The 20,852-nt window shown below is 39.1% G+C and overlaps 1 protein-coding gene across 1 annotated transcript in view; it reads right to left on the minus strand.

The window, feature by feature from the left end:
• Nucleotides 1-20,852, minus strand: part of ABCA12 (ATP binding cassette subfamily A member 12) — a 198,636-nt gene that overhangs the window by 163,475 nt on the left and 14,309 nt on the right. Inside the window, exon 2 of the mRNA XM_055122119.1 lies at nucleotides 18,701-18,794. Coding sequence (XP_054978094.1) covers nucleotides 18,701-18,794 — 94 coding nt within the window. The remainder of the gene's footprint in view (nucleotides 1-18,700; nucleotides 18,795-20,852) is intronic.

Genomic DNA, 20,852 nt, shown 5'->3' on the forward strand with positions numbered 1-20,852 from the left:
AGGTGTGGCCCAAAGAAAGAAGAGGAAAGGAAGCAAAAGAAAAACAACTCATATTAATAAAAATGATAAGATGGCTGGATCAGGGGCACGGAAATAACATTAAAAGATATTGAAGTTATGACAGAGAAATGGGACAATGATTTAAACTAAGGCGATGCTAGATAACAAAGAGCAGTTCAGGAGACATTTGGAACAGAGAATTGATAGGACTTGGTGCCTGAAGGAGTAGGATCCCTTCCCCACAGTACAGCACGGCCAGCTTGGGAGAAAGGAAAAACAAGGGTTTTGATAACAGATTTGTGGAAAATTCCTAATACACCCATTATTTCCTTATTTTTTTTCCTTTACATGTATTGCATTTGGGTCAGTATAGCATAATGGGAAAAAGTTAGATTTCAATAGGTAAAATCATCTTGATTAGATTCATTTTTTTATAAGTTGACTGGGAGATTTGGAAACGAAGCTGTCAGCGGCTTAGTTTGGGTTCATCTATCATCAGTCCAAACTAGAGTTTTAATAAATGGGAAGAGGCAAATTTTATTTCATTAAGGGAAGGAAAATGAATATGGAAACACCTGTTCTTGGTTAAAAAAAAAAACACCTATTAATTCCTGCATTTGTTATTAGTCATGTTGAGTGATACTAGGTAGAGACATGAAACAATGACTCCTCACATGACTTTTGGTATCAAAAAGAGGAGTTGGCATTTGGAGGACATGTCATCAATGCATTGATTGAGTCATTTCATATGGTATCTTTATAATCATTTATCTGATGATTTTTTATTTCAGTCATCTCATTTGAAAACCTGAGATTTTGGGCTCCTCCCACCCCCCACTGGAGAGACCCATGTTCTCTCTGTTCCTCTCTCTTTTTCTCTCCATTTCCATTCCTCAAAGTGTATTTTTTTTAAATAAAACTCTTTTGCTTTACTTAAAAAAATAGAAAAACAGTTTGGAACTCTTGTTTTTTTTTAAAGAACTAATTATCTGTCATAACACTTAGAGGTGGTTTTAGTGCTTTAGACCTCTGTTATATAAATAAGAATCAATAGCTGCTCTGATAAGATCAGATTCTTTTAAGCTATGGCTAAGGATATTTTCGTCAGTCACATTTGTATCCAAATAATTTCTTTATAAAGTATGCAATAGTTTCATATTGTGTCATGAGATTTATGTTTCTTTTTGAAAAATTTTATTGAATTACCCTGAATTATATGGCAGGTAGGGCTTTTGCCTTTGCACCTGACCAACCTGGATTCCTCTGCCCTTCTCGGAGAGCCCGGCAAGCTACCGAGAGTATCCTGCCTGCTCGGCAGAGCCTGGAAACCTACCTGTGGCATATTCAATAGGACAAAAACAGTGCTACCCTGAATTATCAAGTTACAAAATAATTCATGATTAACTTTCAGGCACACAATGATGGACCCCAATCCTTCCACCAATGCCCCTTTCCTCCCCTAGCCCCACCACCCCCTACCTCTAGGCAGGCACTTTTCCCTTTTTCTTTCTCCCTTTAAGGTTTTTTGCAATCTTGTTACTGAAAGCTTCTCACACATATGTATCACTTGGCCACTTTTCAGCGCCCAGTTCTCTACCAAACTGATCTCTTCCCCCTGTCATTGTGGCAGTGGTCTGTCCTTTCCTGTCCTAAACTTCCTCTTCCCACGGTGGCAAGCCTCTTACGGAGGAGCAGTCCTCCTGCCCTTTGCTGAAATTGTCTGTGGGCTTTATTCTTCTACTAAGTTTCTTTATATCCTGCACAAGAGTATGTTTCTTAGTGTAACCATGGAGGCATATTCCAAAAGAAACAGAGTGACTATTTATTCTAAAATTATTCAGAGTCATTAGCTCTTTTGCTTGTCTGTTCGGCCACACCTAGTGTTATTCAGGGCTTACTTACTCCTGGCTCTGTGCTCAGGGATCACTTGGGCAGGATCCGGGGACCATATGAGGTGCCAGACTCAATATCCCAACTGCAAACCACAACACCCAAAAGGAGAGAGAGAGGGAACAAACTGGAATACCCTGCCACAGAGGCGGGGTGGGGTGGGGGGGATGGGATTGGGGGGTGGGAGGGATACTGGGTTCATTGGTGATGGAGAATGGACACTGGTGGAAGGATGGGCTCTCAAACATTGCATGAGGGAAAAACAAGCACGAAAATGTGTGAATCTGTAACTGTACCCTCACTGTGACTCACTAATTAAAAAATAAATAAATTTAAAACAACAAGAAAAAGAAATCCACCGCAGGTGTGCTGCATGCAAGGTAAATACCCTGTCTACTGTACTATCCCTCCGTCCCAAATACCACCAATTTCAAGGAAATCAAGATACATACTGACAATATGAGAGTAAGCCAAGAGCTCCCTTCCACAAATTAGCTTGTAAACCAGAAAGCTTCTGAATATTTCAGCTCTCAAAAAACATTCTCTCATCAATTGATCTCACTTGCATGCTGTCGGGAGTAGAACTTTCAATGCTGGTTCTATTAAAATGCACTTGGTTTCACAACTATAAACAGTTGATGTAGCATCTTTATTGCTTTCAGTTTTAAAGCGCAGACTCGTGAAGGGAAGCAAGTTCCATTAGCAGTCACTGTCGCTAAAGATTATAGGACTAATTTAGCATTAAAGAGGATTTTTATCCTGTATGTTCCTCTCAGCACAATTTCTCATATGTGATACAGTATATAAGTATGGAAACTAAAAAGACAATTTAGCTCCATTTTCAAATCTTAGAATAATTTAGATTGATGGGACTAGGAATGATTGAGTTCTGATTTCTTCAAACACAAGATCAGTGATTGTTAAAGTCTGAAGTACAATAAAAAAAATTAAGTGGTATGTTTTTGGTAGTAAACAATATTTCCACAACTCTGTGTCTTTATTTTCTCTCGAATTTCAACCGTTATGTATAAGGAATACATAAAGGACTTCCCTTTACTAGCTGGTTAAATTGGGAAAGTCAATCATAATGATCTTTTCTTGAACACTTATCATCTACAGAATACAGGCATTCTTCTCTATGATATCACACATGCTATCTTATTAGATATTATCATATCTTATTTATTTATTTTTGGGCTCTTTTTGTGTCACACCAGCAATGTTCAGGGTTTATTCCTGGCTTTGCAGTCAGGAATCACTCCTGGCAGTGCTCAGGGACCATATGGGATGCTGGAAATCTAACCCAGGTCGGCTGCGTGCAAGGCAAACGCCCTATCCACTGTACTATTGCTCCAGCCCTGACATTATCATATCTTACAGATGAAGAAACTGAGAAAATTAGATGACTTCTCTGGTTCAAATTAGGACTTGGGTAGAAAAGTCTGACCAAAGGCTCATGGGTTTGATCATTATACTCCATTAATTTTCTTTAAAATTCTAATGTTCTCATCCATAAAACAGAAATCACAAAGATACTCTCAGGATTCTTAAAATTGTTAGAAGACAGTGTTACATAAAGGGAGATCTATTCTCTCAGACTCTCAAATTAAATCAGAAGAATGTTTGCATTTCTAACCATTCCTTTGTCCCCTGAATCCAATTTCTACTATAGTTTACTGACTCACCATTTTATATCTTTAAGACATAATCATTTTTATCCATTTCTATTTCTCCAGTTATGTTAATTAGTTCATCATTTTTAATAATTTTAGTAACTGTAGTTCTTTTTTCTGGCATGAGCTTTTTCTCTCTGACCAGCCTTCCCACACTATCTGGTTAATCTACACCATCCACCCTCTTATCACGTGTGATTCATTATTGATTATCAGGTAAAGACACTCCAATATCAACACCCAGGTATATGAAACTTTGGATATTTTGATCCTATGTTACCCATTCAAACTCATTTTTCAGTGGAGTCTAATAGGACTGAGAGAAGACATTGTTTATCTGTGCAGCCTCTGATATGTACTGAGTACTGCTGATATTTGATAGAAAAGATAGGTTTAGATCTAGCCACACAAAGAGTCCAGGGATACAAACAAACAAATACAACCATAGTAAAGGAAAGAGAAGTAGAGATGAAACTGTCTTACTAAGGAGGAGCAGGGAAGGTTCTCTAAGGCAAATGTAACTTAAATCCTCATACACCTGAATCTGGTCACTTTTCTGTTGACAATTTCCCCATCTTTCTCTGTGCAACTGAAAATATCATACTAGCATTCCTTAGGATGCACTTTAACTATTACTCATAATTTTTTAAGCTTTGCTAATTTCTTCTGTCTTAAAAAATATCTTGGTTCATTCTTTCATTCCTGCATCAAAGTCAAATTCTGTTAACTTTTATTGATTTTAGGATCACATATACTGTATATCACCTCCACAAATTGATTATCCATGTTTTTATCTAAAAACTATAAGGGTTGAGGATGTAGCTCAGTGGGTAGAGAATATGCATCAAATGCATGAGGGGCTGGATTTAATTCTAGAATAAACACCACAATTTTTTTAATTGAAAATAAAATATTTAATTGAAAATAAAAGTGATGGGCCAAAGAGCTAGCATAGGCATTATGGTATTTGCCTCTACTTGCATGTAGAGGATCCCAGTTTAATCCCTAGCATTACAAGGATGCACTGAGCACTGCCAGGAGTAATTCCTGAGCACAGAATCAGGAGTCTGTCCTGAGAACTGCCACGTCTGACCTCCCAAAACACAGCAAAATGAAAACTGTGGACTAAAAGTAAGATAAGGAAAAGGGTGGAAGCCTTGGGCACTTTGATAATGGTGAAGTGCAGCTACTATGGACACCAACTAGGTCAATATTAACACTATTGTAAGCATGTTACCTAACCTAGAGTAAAAGCATTTTTTCAAAAAACAGTATCTTATATTTTAAGTTGGGCATGGCATTTTCACAAATTACTGAATATTCAGGTGGAATGCACAGCAAGGTGTCTAGAAATCTATGTAACAAAAGTTGGAATCAGAATCACGACTCTAATACCTTCCTAATATTTGAGATTAACCTAATCCCACTCTTGTTCATTTGCTTTTGGTTTTATTCAAGCTAAAGTTTGATACTCTTTGCATTGACATCGTGGAAAAATTGATTGCTTATTTTTCTATTGTTTTGGCTGCATTACCAAATGTTAACACAGGGTTCATCAAAACCCCAAAACTGCACTCACTTATGAAATACACTGGTTCTTGTCACTTACACTTTGGATTTTATATTTGGATGGCAAATTTCCGCGTAAAAAATAAGTATCAGATTAAGACCTTAAAGTCCAGCACTTGCATACCTGCGAAAGGAATGTAATCCATAAAACATAGGATTATGTAATCCATACAGCCGAGGTCTCCCTCCATCCCTCGTTCTTATTTTTTTTTCAGAGTTCCAGGAAGCATATGCTCTTAAGAACAGTTCATCATTTAAAACTAACAGGACTGAATGGATCCAGTGAAAATTGGAATATGGATTTGGTTCAATTTAGCCAAAGTAAATAGCAGTAGAGGTGTAAGAGATGTGGAAGCTCAAGTATGCCAATGCTGTATTCAAGTCCTTTTACTTCCCTTTGTCTGTGGACCAAATGGCAAAGCCTTCTGCTACTCATGTAAGGGAAATTGCATCTCAGTCACTATTTCCTTACTCCCTCTCATTCTTACAGACATGTATTCCATAGAGAATCCACCTGCCTATCCGTCAGTTTATAAAGTCAAGCCACAAGAGCTCCACATCTTCCATATTTTTACTGTTTCACTCTTACATATTTTAAACATAGTGTCCTTTCAGTATATATGACAAAATCAGAACCCGTCCAAGAGGTAAACATTCTGGCCGGTTTTTCCCTCGTTTCCCATGGACTAGAAGCAACTTTCAACAGATTTCTTCACATTGCTCAACTTTATGTATTGTGGCACCAAATTTATTCGTCTGTTGGGTGAATGCTAAGTGCCAGTGACTCGCTAATATTCCGGACAGCAGTTCTGTTAGCTCTGCCAATGGCCAAGGTGAGAGCTTCTAACAGAGACAAGTAGATCTGTCGGACAGCATGGCGAGCAGAAAATGGATTTGGTTAACAGCACCAAATTAAATTTTGATTTCAGTGCTTTGTGAGACCTGCCACTTATACCTTTTGAAGATAATTATTTTCATCAATAAAGTAGGACTGCTTCCCCCCAAAAATTTTAATGATACCTCCCTGTTCAGGCATTGTGCTTAGCTGGTGTTGTTAGGAATGCAGTGTGGTGCCAGCCTGATCATTCTTTGCGATGGTGGGGTAAAATATTTCTGGCATGTGCACTACTGCATCTTGTTAGTTGATGCAGTGGTTTTAAAACGTGACCACAAAATCTTTGACACCTTTTCCTTCCTTCCAAGGGTGGAGTCTCATTCTCACTGCCATTGAATAGGGGCCAGATGAGTCTCTATTGCACAAAATGTGGCAGAGCACCCCTCTTAAGCTTCTGAAGGGGCATCATAAAATGCGCAGCTTCCACCTGTCTCTTGGATTGTCTGGGCTACACAAGACAACTGCATGTCATGAAGGTACGTGACAAAGGAGCTTCACCAAACTACCTTCGTCTCAACTTGCTAGTCACGCGAACAATCCACCTCAGGAAGCAGATGTTCCAGTCCTCAGTGTCAGCTGACGGCAGCCTGAGCTAAAATCTCAACAGCAATCTTGGGAGAGACTTCAAGTCAAAACCACAGAATTAAGCCACTCCCAAATCTCTGACTCACAGGCACTCATAGGAATGCTTCTTGTTGTTGCCACTAAGTTTTCAGAGGCAATTTGTTATAGAGCAATAGATAACTCCTGTGACCTAATGCTATAGGCTGTGACAGAAACAGAATAATAATGATGGTGGAAAATCTTGTAAAATACACTAAACTGTCTTCTGGTGTTGAAAATTGTTAAAAATTGGGGCTCTCCGGAGCAATAGCACAGCAGGTAGGGCATTTGCCTTGCATGCGGCTGAACCGGGTTCAATTCCCAGCATTCCATATGGTCCCCTGAGCACCACTAGGAGTAATTCCTGAGTGTAGAGCCAGGAGTAACCCCTGTGCTTCGCCTGGTGTGACCCCCCCAAAAAACCCAGAAAATTTAAAAAAATACCTAAAATATACCTCCTCGCAAACTTTCAGGATTTCTATACCAGAGGGAAAAATTCAGATTCCTAGGTGTAGGAATGAAAGCCTTACACAGCTGACCCCCATCAATGTGGTCCCATCTACTCTCCAGCAGAAAACTTTACTTGCACCACGTTGGTCTCCCTCTACTCACCCAGTAACCCCTGAGATTTTAATCATAACCTTTCCCTCTGTCTGATGCCTCTCTTCTTTTTTGTTTTTTTTTTCTTTTTGGGTCACACCCGGCAGTGCTCAGGGGTTATTCCTAACTTTGCACTCAGAAATTACTCCTGGCGGTGTTTGGGGGACCATATGGGATGCTGGGAATAAAACCTGGGTCGGCTTCATGCAAGGCAAATGCCCTACCCATGTGCTATCGCTCCAGCCCCGAGTCCTCTCTTCTTGCTGCATACTTAGCACGTTCCCTTTTTTAATCCCCTTCCAACTTTAAGCCTTGTCATAATTTTTAATTATACTGACTCAGAGTGATCTCTTCCTTAAAAACATAAACTTCCATTAGTTTTCCTAGTTAATGAAGCTTCCTAAGTATTTGTACTATTGTTACATGTCACTATCATTCAGTAAATGTTTGCGGCAACTTACGTGCAATGCACTGTGCCAAGAGCTATACTTATGTTTTAAAACTTTATTGTGGCATATGATATGTTATGTGTTCCCAACAATTAGACTACAAACAGCTTAAGGGAAGAGAGCAAACCGATTGCTCATAGTCCTATTTAACAGCCGTATAGAATAGGAATCTCCAGAAGTATCTTTGTTCTCCAGATAGAACAGCAATTTTAAGATAATAAAATGATTTTGACATTTTCTTATTCTTCTAATATTTATGAAGCTAGAAACACAGTGATAGTGTGTTAGAATGTGAAGCAGTTGTTTAAGTGGAACTGGGCTGCTCCAGGTATGCAATTTAAGCAAGAAGTCATCTTTGAAAGTCATCTGCACATAAAAAATGGAAGAAATTAGAATACTTCCATCCTTGGTCCCCAATCTGACAATATGTGCTGAGAGGAAGTAGTCTCCTCAACAGCCCTGAAAATGACGTGTTTAATAGAATCCATGGAAAATGGTGCATGGCCTATAACTCTTAGGATCACAGTGAAAGGTCCAGTGCTAAAATGCAGCAGGATGTTCTGACAACGCTTTAGATGCTGCTGAAAAGTAGCTCAGAGGAAGCAAGTTCTTCCCTGGAATCATTCCAAGAATCCACTCCACTCCCAGGTTTTCTCTAGTAATAATGAGCTCGTAGAAGAGGCAGCTAATTTAAAATTAGAAAAGATATTTGAAGTTCAGAGAGGGAGGGTGTGCAATTGTAAGGCAGTTTTCTGGCACACAGTCAAGCCAGATTCAATCCCTGACACCACATATGACCCCCTAAGCACAGCCAGGAGTGATCCCTGAGCACAGAGCCTAAAGTAAATCCCGAACACAGAGCTGTCCTGAGCACGGCTGTCCTGAGCACAGCTAAGGGTGACCCACACCCCACCTCGCAATAGAAAGAAAGGGAAAGAGAAGAAGAGAAGCAGCACTGTAGCACTGTCATCCTATTGCTCATCAATTTGCTCGAGTGAGCAGCAGTAACGTCTCCATTGTGAGACTTGTTGTTACTGTTTTTGGCATATTGAATACGCCACGGGTAGCTTGCCAGGCTCTGCCGTGCAGGCGGGATGGAGGAATCGAACCTGGGTTGGTCGCGTGCAAGGCAAACGCCCTACCCACCGTGCTATCGCTCCAGTCGGAGAAGGGAAAAGAAAGACACTTGGAAAGAAATAAAATAGTGGCTCTCAAATTTCAAATTGCACGGAGTCACCTGGGTTATCTTCCACATCGCCCACACATCGCCGCCAGCACCTCTTCTCTGCTCCTCTCTGCAACCTATTCTACCTCTACCACCAGATGCCGACTCAGAAGTCCAGGATAAGATCCTAAAGTCTATATATTTCAGTAGATATGCCTAGGTGGTTCTGATGGAGGCATCAGAGGCTAAGCATATCTGTTATTATGAAAAAGCAAATAAAGACAAGAAAATATGGTAAGGTGGCAAGGTAGTAAGTAATAAGGCATGATGCCTTTATTATTTTTTCTTTCATCCACTGCATTTCCAGTCCCCAAATTTGTGCCAAAGAGTGACCCTTTCTTTTTGGACAGTATGGAACAAAATCTGATGGCAAGTGTGCACTAAGAAACTTGTATCTTATAAAGATTCATTCTATGTTCTCTAAAGAAACCTGAATTTGAAAGTCTGAAAAGGTGAAAGTTTGAAGAAAATGGAGTTCTGTTTTCCTCTACATAATTTCTTGATACCCTTGAAAATATTTCCTGATATTTTTGGCACTCTTTTGTTTTCTTCAGAATTTTGATGCCTTAGACTGCAATGAGATTGGAAGGAATAAAATCTTGGAATTATTATAGTGTTGAAACTGGACTCCTTGATCACTTAATTTTGGTGAACCTTTCAAAGTTTGTGTTGTACTTGTCCCACCATCATCTCAGCCCTAATCCCAGTAAAATTATCTTTTCTTTTGCTGCTTCTATTTGTGTGTCTACTTCTATTGTGGGATTTATCTCATTGCATATTTACCTTTATGGTTTCTTATATACTTATTACTCCCTTGTAAACTCGATTCTTTTGAGATCTTGGGGGAGGGGGATTCCTTAATATGCACAAACATAACAGGTAACCTTCAAATATATGATAATGACAAGAATTAATGAGAAACTTGGATGGAGTCTACTTAATTCTCTCGTCCTCCATTTCCTAAGGTGTCAAGTCATGACAAGATACTAAATAATTTCAATAATAGCCAACTATCAATGCTCAACTTTCTGTATATAGATGTTACATTATAAATATGATCATATACAGGCAATATCCAGCGCTAATGTAGTTCTTACTTTATGCCAGCTTATTTTCTAAGTATTCATTTTATTCTCACAACAATTCTCTGAAGTAGTGTCATTGTTGAACTCGATATGTCAATGTGGAAACCGAGGATCAGCACCTAAAAGACTTATCTAAAGTTTATGCTTGAGCCCAGATCATCTAGATCTGGAGTCTGTGCTCCAACTTTTCATATTGCTTCTCAAGTGGCATGAATAATTTAATATATAAATGTTTTAAAATATAATTAATATTTTATTTTTAAGTCAGAAAGAGAAAAACAAATACTGGATGATTTCATTCATGCATAAGATATAAAGAAAGAAAACAGACAAAACTAAACCAAAATAAGTCCTTGAATTCTAAAGCAGAACTGAGGTTACGATAGGGGGTGGGTAAATGGGACGCCAAATGGAGATGCAGAGGCAATGCACTGTGAGAGAGAGAAATTATAACTCTGATGGTATGGTTTTATATATCTATATCTATAGCTACATATATATATGTTTGAAGAGATGTGAATATGTGTCCCTAAAATGTATTTGTGTCATAAGCCAACATTTGGCCCCCCGAAATATTTTATTTTTTTTGATGGAAAAAAGTATTATGTATCATTTAATTTTTTAGCCACAATGAAATTCTATAATGAAACTGACCAGAGACCTGTGAATATTATATCTGATGGCATTTCTTTCATGAAGGCTATTTCATACTAAATGCATACCACTTCGTTTGTCAAAGCAAAAGACATGGTGTGATCAGATCGAACAAGATGAGAAAACGTAAATAGTGAGAGGAGCATGAAATGACTAAGGATTGGCAGGCCAGCTTCCTGGGTGATGCTCTGAAGACTTAATAGTAGCATCACCGGGGAAAGCATGGACTCAACAAACCATGGACTCAGACTCTTGCTATTATTCCTGTGCTGGGCTCTATGATTCTAAAAAGTGAAGAATTAGAGGAAATTACTTTGTTAAATCCAGCTCTTAGCATCAACGGTATCTTAGAAACATCAAGTGATACTGAGATCTCAGCAAGTAAAAATTCTAGACTTGTGATAATGCTATGTTCGACTATCTTACAGAGACTTAGACATTAGAGTTCCCTGTCTGAGAGCAGTAACTGGAGTTCTGCTCCTCATGGAGAGGGGAAAATAAAACATATGGTTCATTCCCATAATCCATTACTGTGAGCAAGTCACCTCTAGGAAGCCTATAAGGTAGGTCGTCAAATGTAGGAATGATGCAGAATGGACATTTAAAAAAGGAAAATAAAATCAACCCTCTGCAATTAACAGCATTCTTTACTTTTCAGCTTGTTAAAATTAGTTTTATTGTAGTTCAAGGTATTTCCGGTTCTCTGATGCAACTCTATGTGCTCAGCCTAAGAGGACATTAGTTGAGAAATCCTCCCATCAGGTTATCTGGCATTAAGGTGTGTCCATCAGCATTCCATGAGAGAAGGTCAGAATCTCAAGTCAGGAGCTGAGTGAAGGGATAGCTCCCAGCAGGAGTTGTATTCATCCTTGGGTATGAATTTGACAGAAACTTGTTCATAGCCCTTTGCTTCCAGTTTGCTTCCAAAGTTCTGTGTGGAATGTTAGAGGTTGCAAAATCCCAATCCTAGCTTCTCTGGGTTCGAAACAGTAATGTTTCACAAAAAGTTGTCAGCTACTGATTTACAGAAGAAAGAATAAACAAACGATGGGTCTTTTGCCGTGGAATTCAAAAGCTATGCTAATATTTTCTGGAACTTAAGCAAGAAGCAAATTGTATATCTCTCCTACTCAGAAAGCCTTTGTATGCATTCATAAGACCTTTGAGGTATTCATGGAGGAAATTCCCAGGTGGATCTGACTTGAGAAGTGTAAAGGGGATTTATATTCATTTCCTTTCCCCAATGTTAGCATTCCAGACACTTTTTGTTAGCACAATCAGATTTATCTGAATGTGAGAAATAAAGCAATCAAAATCTAAGCTAATTTCTTATCTTTTACTCCTCTCACATGCACATCAATTTTTTTTAACCTGCCATCCTATCAAACTGTATCACATTCTGATCAATATATCGCACTCTGGTTTTGACCCCATGGTTCCTAATGAACCAGTGCCGTAGCCAATATTATGAAATAATTTCTGCTGGGAAGGTACTGTCTGACTATGAGTAAGTGTCAATTAAAGCACAAAGCATTTGAAGAATACCTTTGGCCACTCATGAGCGTAAGAGTGCTAGAAGAATCATCAGAATTAGGAGGATTAGGAAAATCTAAAGAGTGTCTTAGATGTGAGCTTGTTTTCTTGATAGGCATTTTGATGGGACATGAGTATGTACAGCCAAAGAGGCATGAGCATAAGATGTATGTGTGCTATTGGGACACTGCCTCTTTAACCAATGGCACTACAGACTGAAGAGAAATAGTGTCAAGCTGGATGAATCCTGATCATGAAGATCTTAAAAATCCTAATTATGACACTCTTCTCAGAAAACAGAGTAGCTGAAACACAGTCGGCCCTCAGTGTATTTTAAGGGATTCACCGATGAGGAAGTACAACTGAGTTATAGGAGACCCTCTAAAGAACAGCCACCATAAAATGACACTCAAGAAATTCAGACTTGAAACAATGAGATCTAGAACTGTGGGGTGGTACAGAGGATGGAAAGAAAGGGGTGACTCCAGGACACATTTCACAAGATGGACTGAAGGCTGGGAGGTGAAGGAAGCAGAGGAGTCACGGATGACTCAGATATTTCTATCGATAGCTGGCACTCACAAAAACTGAGAACTTGGATGGGGAAATCCCAAGCAGAAGATGAATTCTAATGAGCTCGGTACTTCCCAGAACAAAAACTACTTTACTTTTGAGCGAAGCCAGAGCCAAAAACAAATTGTTTACTAGACATCTCATAGTGATTCAATAAAAAATATTTTTTAATTGCTGGGGTGCCTGTTACTGTTTGTTACTGCTTGTTACATGCTATACTAGCACTCGACAGGGACTAATGGAGATGTTACTGGTGCCCACTCAAGCAAATCGATGAACAATGGGATGACAAGTGATACAAGTGATACTGGGGTGCCTCAATGGTTATGCAAAATCATGGGTGGGTCTGGAAAGAAAGGCACACCTTGAGACCCCGTTCCCCTTGGAGTCGTTGTCACCACGTGAAAAGTCAGCAACAAGAGCAGGATCAGAAGCAATTTTTGCTTTTCTAACTCCCAGGATCCTCATCTGTGAGAGATCTCTTATACTGTTGACAGAAAGTCATTCAATGATCTTAACAATCTAGCTATTGTAGGTATAACAGTACCCCAGATCTCATCAACTGCCAATTCATCAATAATTTCGATCTGCTTTCTCACTTTCCCGCAGCTGTTGACAAGTAGAAAACCCAAGTGAGTTCACTTTTATAACCAAAATGTCTGACCCATAAAACTATTGCTTGGTGGTCTGAGGAAGGAAAAAAGAGAGGCTATAAACTCAAGGAAGCCAGACCTAAAGTTTGTCACTATGTGACCCATGACCTGGATATAACCTTTCTATATACAGGTAAAGACTGTGGTTAAAACCTAGACCTGGGTGTGGAGTGACTCCATAAATGTTGGTCGATTACTTAACATTTCTGCCTCAGTTTGTCATCTTTAAAACTGGGATAATCCCATTATCCAGGACAAAGAGATGATATGAGTATTCACTAAGGAAATATATGAATGGTTCTGAGACCAGTGTCTGACACACAGTAAAGTGTTCAATAAATATTTACCTCCTAGTATTAGTTTTATTGCATTCCTGAAGATGAAAGGTAGGCTATGGAGGTCAAAAGTCCTGTTGAGAATGTGGGTCTTGCACTTACTAACGCCAATCAATCACCTACATGTGGGAAGTATTTCAGGTGGATTATCCACAGGTGGAAAATCCCCAGGCCAACATGGCTTTGGACTTAATCCAATGAGTACTTGGCTCCTGCCTTCTACCAGTTCCTTTTTTCCAGATGTGGGTTGGGTGGAATTTCTTATCTCCCAGTAGGCAGGAAAGACAGAAATCAACAGCATCTAAAGTTGAGGTGAATTTGCTGTACGATCATGCACGTTGTGCTTTAGTGGTATTTCTGATCGCTGGGAAAATGCTCATTCATTTTTAAAAATCATGACTCCTTGTTTGATAAGACTGAATTGTTAGCTGTTGTTGCTTATTGGCTTTTTTTTGGAGTCTACATATCTCACAATGGCAGGGGTTACTGTTTTTGTAAAGTCCTTCATTCTGCAGAAATCAGGAGCTGGCAGCCTGCACTGTCATGACTGTGTGTGTTCAAAAAAGACAGACAAAAGGAGCTCATTGAACATGGAATGGGGCTGAATCCCAATGTGCTTGGGGGAGTTTTATTGGGTTGTGTTTGCCTTTGTTCCTAAGCATGATATTTTGATTTTTAAAGCGTGCCTCCTGGCAAGTCACAACATGTAGCGATGACAAGAGGTTGGAATGATTTTGAACTTGGTGCCTCAGCCCATTTCTTCCTCCGTGTGAAAGAGCACTGGGGCTTGCCTGCCTGGCTTTGGAAGCGTTCTTCATCTGAGCCTTTTTATGGGTGGAGGTTGGTTCTCTAAACTCTCTGTGGGAACTCGGCTGGGAGAGAGGGAAGGTAGGTGATACCAAAAGGAAGCATTCTGCCCTGGCTGAGAGCTCTCCACGACTGGGTGAAGGTCCTTTTTTTTCTTCAGGCCAGATCCCAGACTTTTCCGGACATTCATCAGTCCCAATGACTTTGGAGAGAGTCCTGGGAGTTGTGAATTATATTTGTTCAGCATGATTTATCAGTCATCCAAACCCGCCTGGCTATTCTGAGAGCAAAATGTGCCCGCAGGATTACGACTCCCGCTCTCAGCACAGCTGAGTTTCAGCTGGGGTGTAGTCTGCAGTTTCATCTCTGCTTCTCTATTGCCCAACGAGCACCGAGGAAGTCACTGCAGCCCAGCAAGGATGTTAACGCTGCAGCAGGACCTGAAATCTATGATGTGACAGCTACAGTGACTCACGCAGAGGTCGTCAGACAGAGGCGGCCTTCTACCCCGAATACTAATAGGCAGGACAACTCCACTGTCGACCTGGAAAAACAGTTCTTGCTGATATTTCTTGATTTTAGGACAGAAAAAGAGAAGAGGGGCTGGAGCAATAGCACAGTGGGTAAGGCGTTTGCCTTGCACGCGGCTGACCCGGGTTCGATTCCCAGCATCCTATACGGTCCCCTGTGCACTATCAGGAGTAATTCCTTAGTGCAGAGCCAGGAGTAACTCCTGTGCATTGCCAGGTGTGACCCAAAAAGCAAAAATAAGTAAATAAATAAACAATCATATTAAATTTATTTTTTAAAAAAAGAAGAAAAAGAGAAGAGGTGTTTGCATTACTGATTTTGAATGTCCTATTTCTGAAAATTCCAAATAAGTCAATGTGAGAATTCAGTGCTGTCTGCTAAGTGTAAGTCTGTTTATTCAAGAGCTAAAGACCAGATTCTGGAGCTAGATTGCCTGGGTTCAAATATAACAGGACCGAGCATTCACTGAACAATCATGAACAAGCTACCTGATCCTTTGTAGAAGTGGGGAGAGGGGAATTATTAATTTCCTTGTTCATTAGTTTTCCAAAATGATTTTTATTCTATTTTTCATTTAAAATATTGTTTTATTATACTCTAGTTACTGCGATTCCAGTAGTGTTTAAGTTGGTAGGACTGGCACACAGTTACTGCACACTACCACTAATTTTTGCATTGGTGTGTTTCAAGTGTGGGATAAAGTACACTGTTATTACTTCACTGCTCACAAGGCACATAGTGTAAGATTAAGAAAACTTGACAGGCCAAAGAGATACCACAAAGGCTAAGGCACTTGTCTTACATGCAGCCAACTGGATTTGACTCCAAACACCAAACAGGTACCCGTAGCACTTCCAGGCATGACCCCTTCTCAGAGAGCCAGGAATAGCCTGGCTCTTAGAGTACAATAAAGAGATGTTGGGCAAGAGTGATAGTACAGCGGGTAGGGTGCTTGCCTTGCATGTGGCTGATGTGGGTTCAATCCCTGGCATTCCATATGGTCCCTCGAGCTTGCCAGGAGAGATCCTTAAGCACAGAACCAGATGCAAACCCTGAGCACCACCAAGTGTGGTTCCCAAACTCAAAAAAAATATATATATACACACACACACACACACACACACACACACACACACACACACACACACACACACATATATATATATATATATATATATATATATATCCTGCACAGCAGAGCCTGGCAAGCTACCTGTGGGGTATTCGATATGCCAAAAACAGCAACAACAAGTCTCACAATGGAGACGCTACTGGTGCCCGCTCAAGCAAAACGATGAACAATGGGACAACAGTGCTACAGTGCAAATATATATATATGTACATATATATGTATATCTATGCATATATATGTATGCGTGTATGTGTGTGTATAATTAAAGTGATTATCAGATGAATTGTAAGAGATTATCAGATGATCTGGTACATCATTCAAAAGTTCTGCATTCAAAAATTTCACATAGTCTACTGAGCTATCTATCTGACTTGCTCTGTGTTAAGAGGGTGAGCTGTGATGTAAAATCTCATGGACCTAGAATAAAGAAATATTGTTTCCAATACCTTTGTCTCCTTCCCTAAATGTCATGAAATTCACAAAACAAAATTTCCGTTGGATCCTGTGTGCTCATCAGAAAGAAGAAGAGGCCCTTTCAGTTCTATTAATAGACCAATAAACTTTTTAGACAGTATTTTATAAGATCTAAGAACCCAGCAAGAACGTTTTCAATATTTGAATTCTTATAATTTTTCCTACACACAGATAACAACCTCCCAGCTAAATATTATTAGAGCATATTAATAGCCTCTTAGAAAAATAAATTACTACTCATCTAGCATATTATATTTTTGCAGTATTTTATATTAAATTTATGAGGCACTTGTCAAATGATTTTCTTCTTTTTTTCCTTTGTATTTTAATGAAATATATGAGGTCTCCATGACTTTCTTCAGAAATCACTATATCCTATCTGTATCATTGATTAGTTTAAGGTTACTCATTCATACATTTTATATTTCTCTCTTGGAAGTTTTAAAGGAAATAATTTATGTACTAAAAAAATCTTTAAGAACACTGGTGCAAGTAAGTTAATGAAAAGTAACTAACAAATTCTATAACTGTTGCTATATATTTGATGATTAGTCTTTATACCAGAATAGTTCACAGAGTATTATGTGATAAATCCTTTATGTGACAAGTCCTTTCTATCTGAAGTCCAGGCTGCTTAAAATATGCAAGCATACATAAATTCAGAAAACATTCAATGAAATTAATCTGCTATAAGAATATATTATGATCTAAAGAAAACAAAATTATGATTTTATGTAATAGCCTAATAAAATCTCATCAATAACTCTAGGTGATAAGTTGCACAAAATTTTTTTAGAAATAGTAAGAGCTGCTGTTCAACTGTGAGGAATTTTACCTATTAGCACCAAGAGTTTAAATGCTTCTCACTAACAGAATGATAGCTTCTTTTAACTTATCCTAATTATGCTGAACTAATATAGCTATCATGTAGATTTCTCTACATCTCTTAATTCTAATGATAAGTTGATTAAGAGACACTGCACATTTTATAAAAGTACTTGGCAAGGACTTCCTGATGCTCAGGGGTCTCTCCTTCCTCTCCACTCAGGAATTACTCCTGGCAGTGCTTGGGGGACCATATAGGATGCCAGGGATCAAACCCAAGTCACATGTGTGCCAGGCAGGCACCTTATCCACTATACTCTCTCCCCAACCCCTGTGCATTTTTTTAAAATCACCAGTTCATTATACTTTTTACAAAAATTTATTGCAATATCCTTTTATATAGAAGATTGCCAGAACATATCTCAATTACAATCTGCTTTACAGAAATTTGACTGACAAGAACTTTGATTTGTGAAAAGAGAAACCACCACATCTGCCCCCTTCATTCCTCTGCTAAGGACATTAGCTCCAAAGTTGAAAAATCAAAAGCCAAAACCACGATGGAATCCCTCTTTTGTATCTCTCTTATATATACCCCTCTCAGTTCTTTATTTTTATTCTGGAATCAGAAGAAAACAATGAACTGAATGAGGCACTGTGCCCATTTGTATAAGCAATGACACTGGATGTAACTGAAACAACACTAATTAGAAAACAATCTTCTCTTAAAGTAAATGTGCTGATACAGTTAGTTGCAGCCCTGAGCCCTGAAGAGAGAGAGAGAGAGGAGATTTTTATAGCTCTCTCTGGACTCTATTTTTTCAGTAGCTCAAATGCCAGTCCACGGTATCTGCTATGTTATGAATGTAGATGATGATCTAGTTTGAGTTTAGCCCTTGTGTATTGTGCATACCATAGTGAGATTTATGAGAGAAATAATAAATGAGTTAAAATTTTATAGATCAAAATCAAAATATATTCTGACTCCTACATGCTTCATATTTTTTTTTCAGATTAATGTCCCAGGTTCACTTTTTTTTAAGTACAAAAACTAGGGCAAAAACATAAGAAATATTTATATCAATGCTTCAAAACAAAAGCACTTTAAAAATGTTTAGAGTGCAACATTAAAATGGTATCAAAACAAAACTTAACCAAGGCTGAAAGTTATGGAAATGAATCTTGTTTACTTACAAGTTGGTTTTGCTCTTGGAGGAAATTTGGTCCGGGTAATAGCCAAAATTATGAAAATAATGACTGGCCATAAAATCAAGACAAGTGTCCAAAGCTGAAAAATAATAATTGGACAAAGTTAATTATATTGCTGAGCCGAGTAACAAAACTAACAAGAAGGACATTGTGCTATTAAGTTCTAACATTAGCCAGTAAATGTTTGCTAAGGAAGAAATAAAGATTCTAAAAATGCAGGAGACCTCAAAATGAACATGAGCTTTTCTAGGCTTAAAAATTTTTAATGATCTTTTTACGTTTCCTTCAGACACTCTTGTGACTTCCACCCAAAAGTGACTTTCAAATTCAAATCTGAGCAGAATCTTCCTTACTTAAAAATCTTCAACATGTCCCCATCCCAGTTGTATTAGGCTGAACAATCTAAACAGGGAGTATAAAACCCATCATAATTTCCACCTGTACCTATTTTACCAATCCCAGCATCAGTATTTAAATAAAGACTAGAGTGTGACAGTGGATATGGCTCAATAAACATTAATGAATTAAATTAATGATAAAAATTAATGAATTAACGCCGGAGTCGATGAGAAAATGACCAGTTCTACCCAATCCCATCCCATCCTATCATAAATAGAATCTTACAACTGGTTCCATCATAAAACCTAATATATTCTTACTTTTGATCATTTTATTTTTCCTGGCTGATAAATAAATTCTTCCTTCTCCTTCCCCTTCTCTCTCCCTCACTCCCTCCCTTCCACCCTTCCTTCTTTCCCCTCACACAATGCCAGACAAGACCTCTATCATTGAAGTACATTCCCAGCCTAAAATGGCAATTTCTTCATGTCAGGGACAGTGTTTTCTTTAATCCTGAATTTCCACTGGCAAAATCTAGATGTAGACAGGTGAGGTGTTTGCCCTGAATGTGGCAGACCCAGGTTCTATCCATGGCATCCCATATGATCCTCTGAGTCTGCCAGGAGTGATCCCTGAGCTGAGAGTCAGAAATAATCCCTGAGTTCCACTGGGTGTGGCCCCAAAGAAACAAAAAATCAAACCAAATGCTTTTGTTAGAAATTTTCACTGCACTACAATTGAGAAGCAGGATTTCCTCTATGTAGAATGATTCAGTTCATTAGATTTTACATTTCTCTAATACTGATTCCAGAGCAGCGAGAGACACTTCTTCATAAGTTAACTATGATATACAAACAGTTACGTGCTCCAAGCAAGGCATACAGAGCGCCCCTCACCTGTTCTTAATACAGTGAAACGTGGAGTTGGGCTTCCATCTGGCTCAGCAGTCACACGTCTTATCATCCTTCCCTCACTTTTCACAGGCAATTTGCTGCCAAATCTCAAATGATTGCATGGACTTTTCAATTCCTGATGAACAATCTATGCCCACTCACTTTTAATCCCTAAGGAACTCCTGACTTACATTTTCCATGCAGTTCATCATTGTCTGAGCAAGAAAAGACGCCAGCTTACCTTGGCAGTAGGCCTGGCCCTAATTTTTTTAGGCTCTGGGCTTCAGAGCAAGTTCCCAACACCAGAAGTTGACTGTTCAGCTAAGGAATCCTAAGATACTGATTTGATGATAGCTGAAAAACAACCCAGACAGGCTCGGCTGCCTAATCGCTAGCAGCACTGCTCAGACACTCCTGTCCTCGCCAAGTCACCTGCAGCTTTTATAAGCATACAGGTTCTGATTCAGCAGCTTGGAGTCAAGAGGGGAGGAGATGGCAAGATTCTGCATTTCCAACAAGTTCCCAGGTGGGTGATGCTCATGCTGCTTGAAACCACCAGCAGAACTGTTTTAAGTTGGGTATCATTTTTGTTTGAAGGTTCCTTTAACTTCTAACAGATCTATACTCATGCAGTTGGACAGAAACTACAGATTACATTTGTATTTTTTTCAAGTTTGCTCTAGAAAGGGAACATTTCCATTCGTGAGTACCACTGACAGTGAACCACAGTGTTATTGAAAATACCTACAGGCAATGTCGCCAACACAAAGCAGGTGAGAGAGATGGCTCAGAGGGATGAGCATATGCTTTGAGAGAGGAAGGAAGGCCAGGATTTGATCTACAGCACCACAGGGTCCCCCAAGCACCACCAGGAGTGACCCCTTCCCCACCCACGAAGCACAGAG

Source organism: Sorex araneus, chromosome X (assembly GCF_027595985.1).
Source record: "Sorex araneus isolate mSorAra2 chromosome X, mSorAra2.pri, whole genome shotgun sequence".
Lineage (NCBI taxonomy): Eukaryota > Metazoa > Chordata > Mammalia > Eulipotyphla > Soricidae > Sorex > Sorex araneus.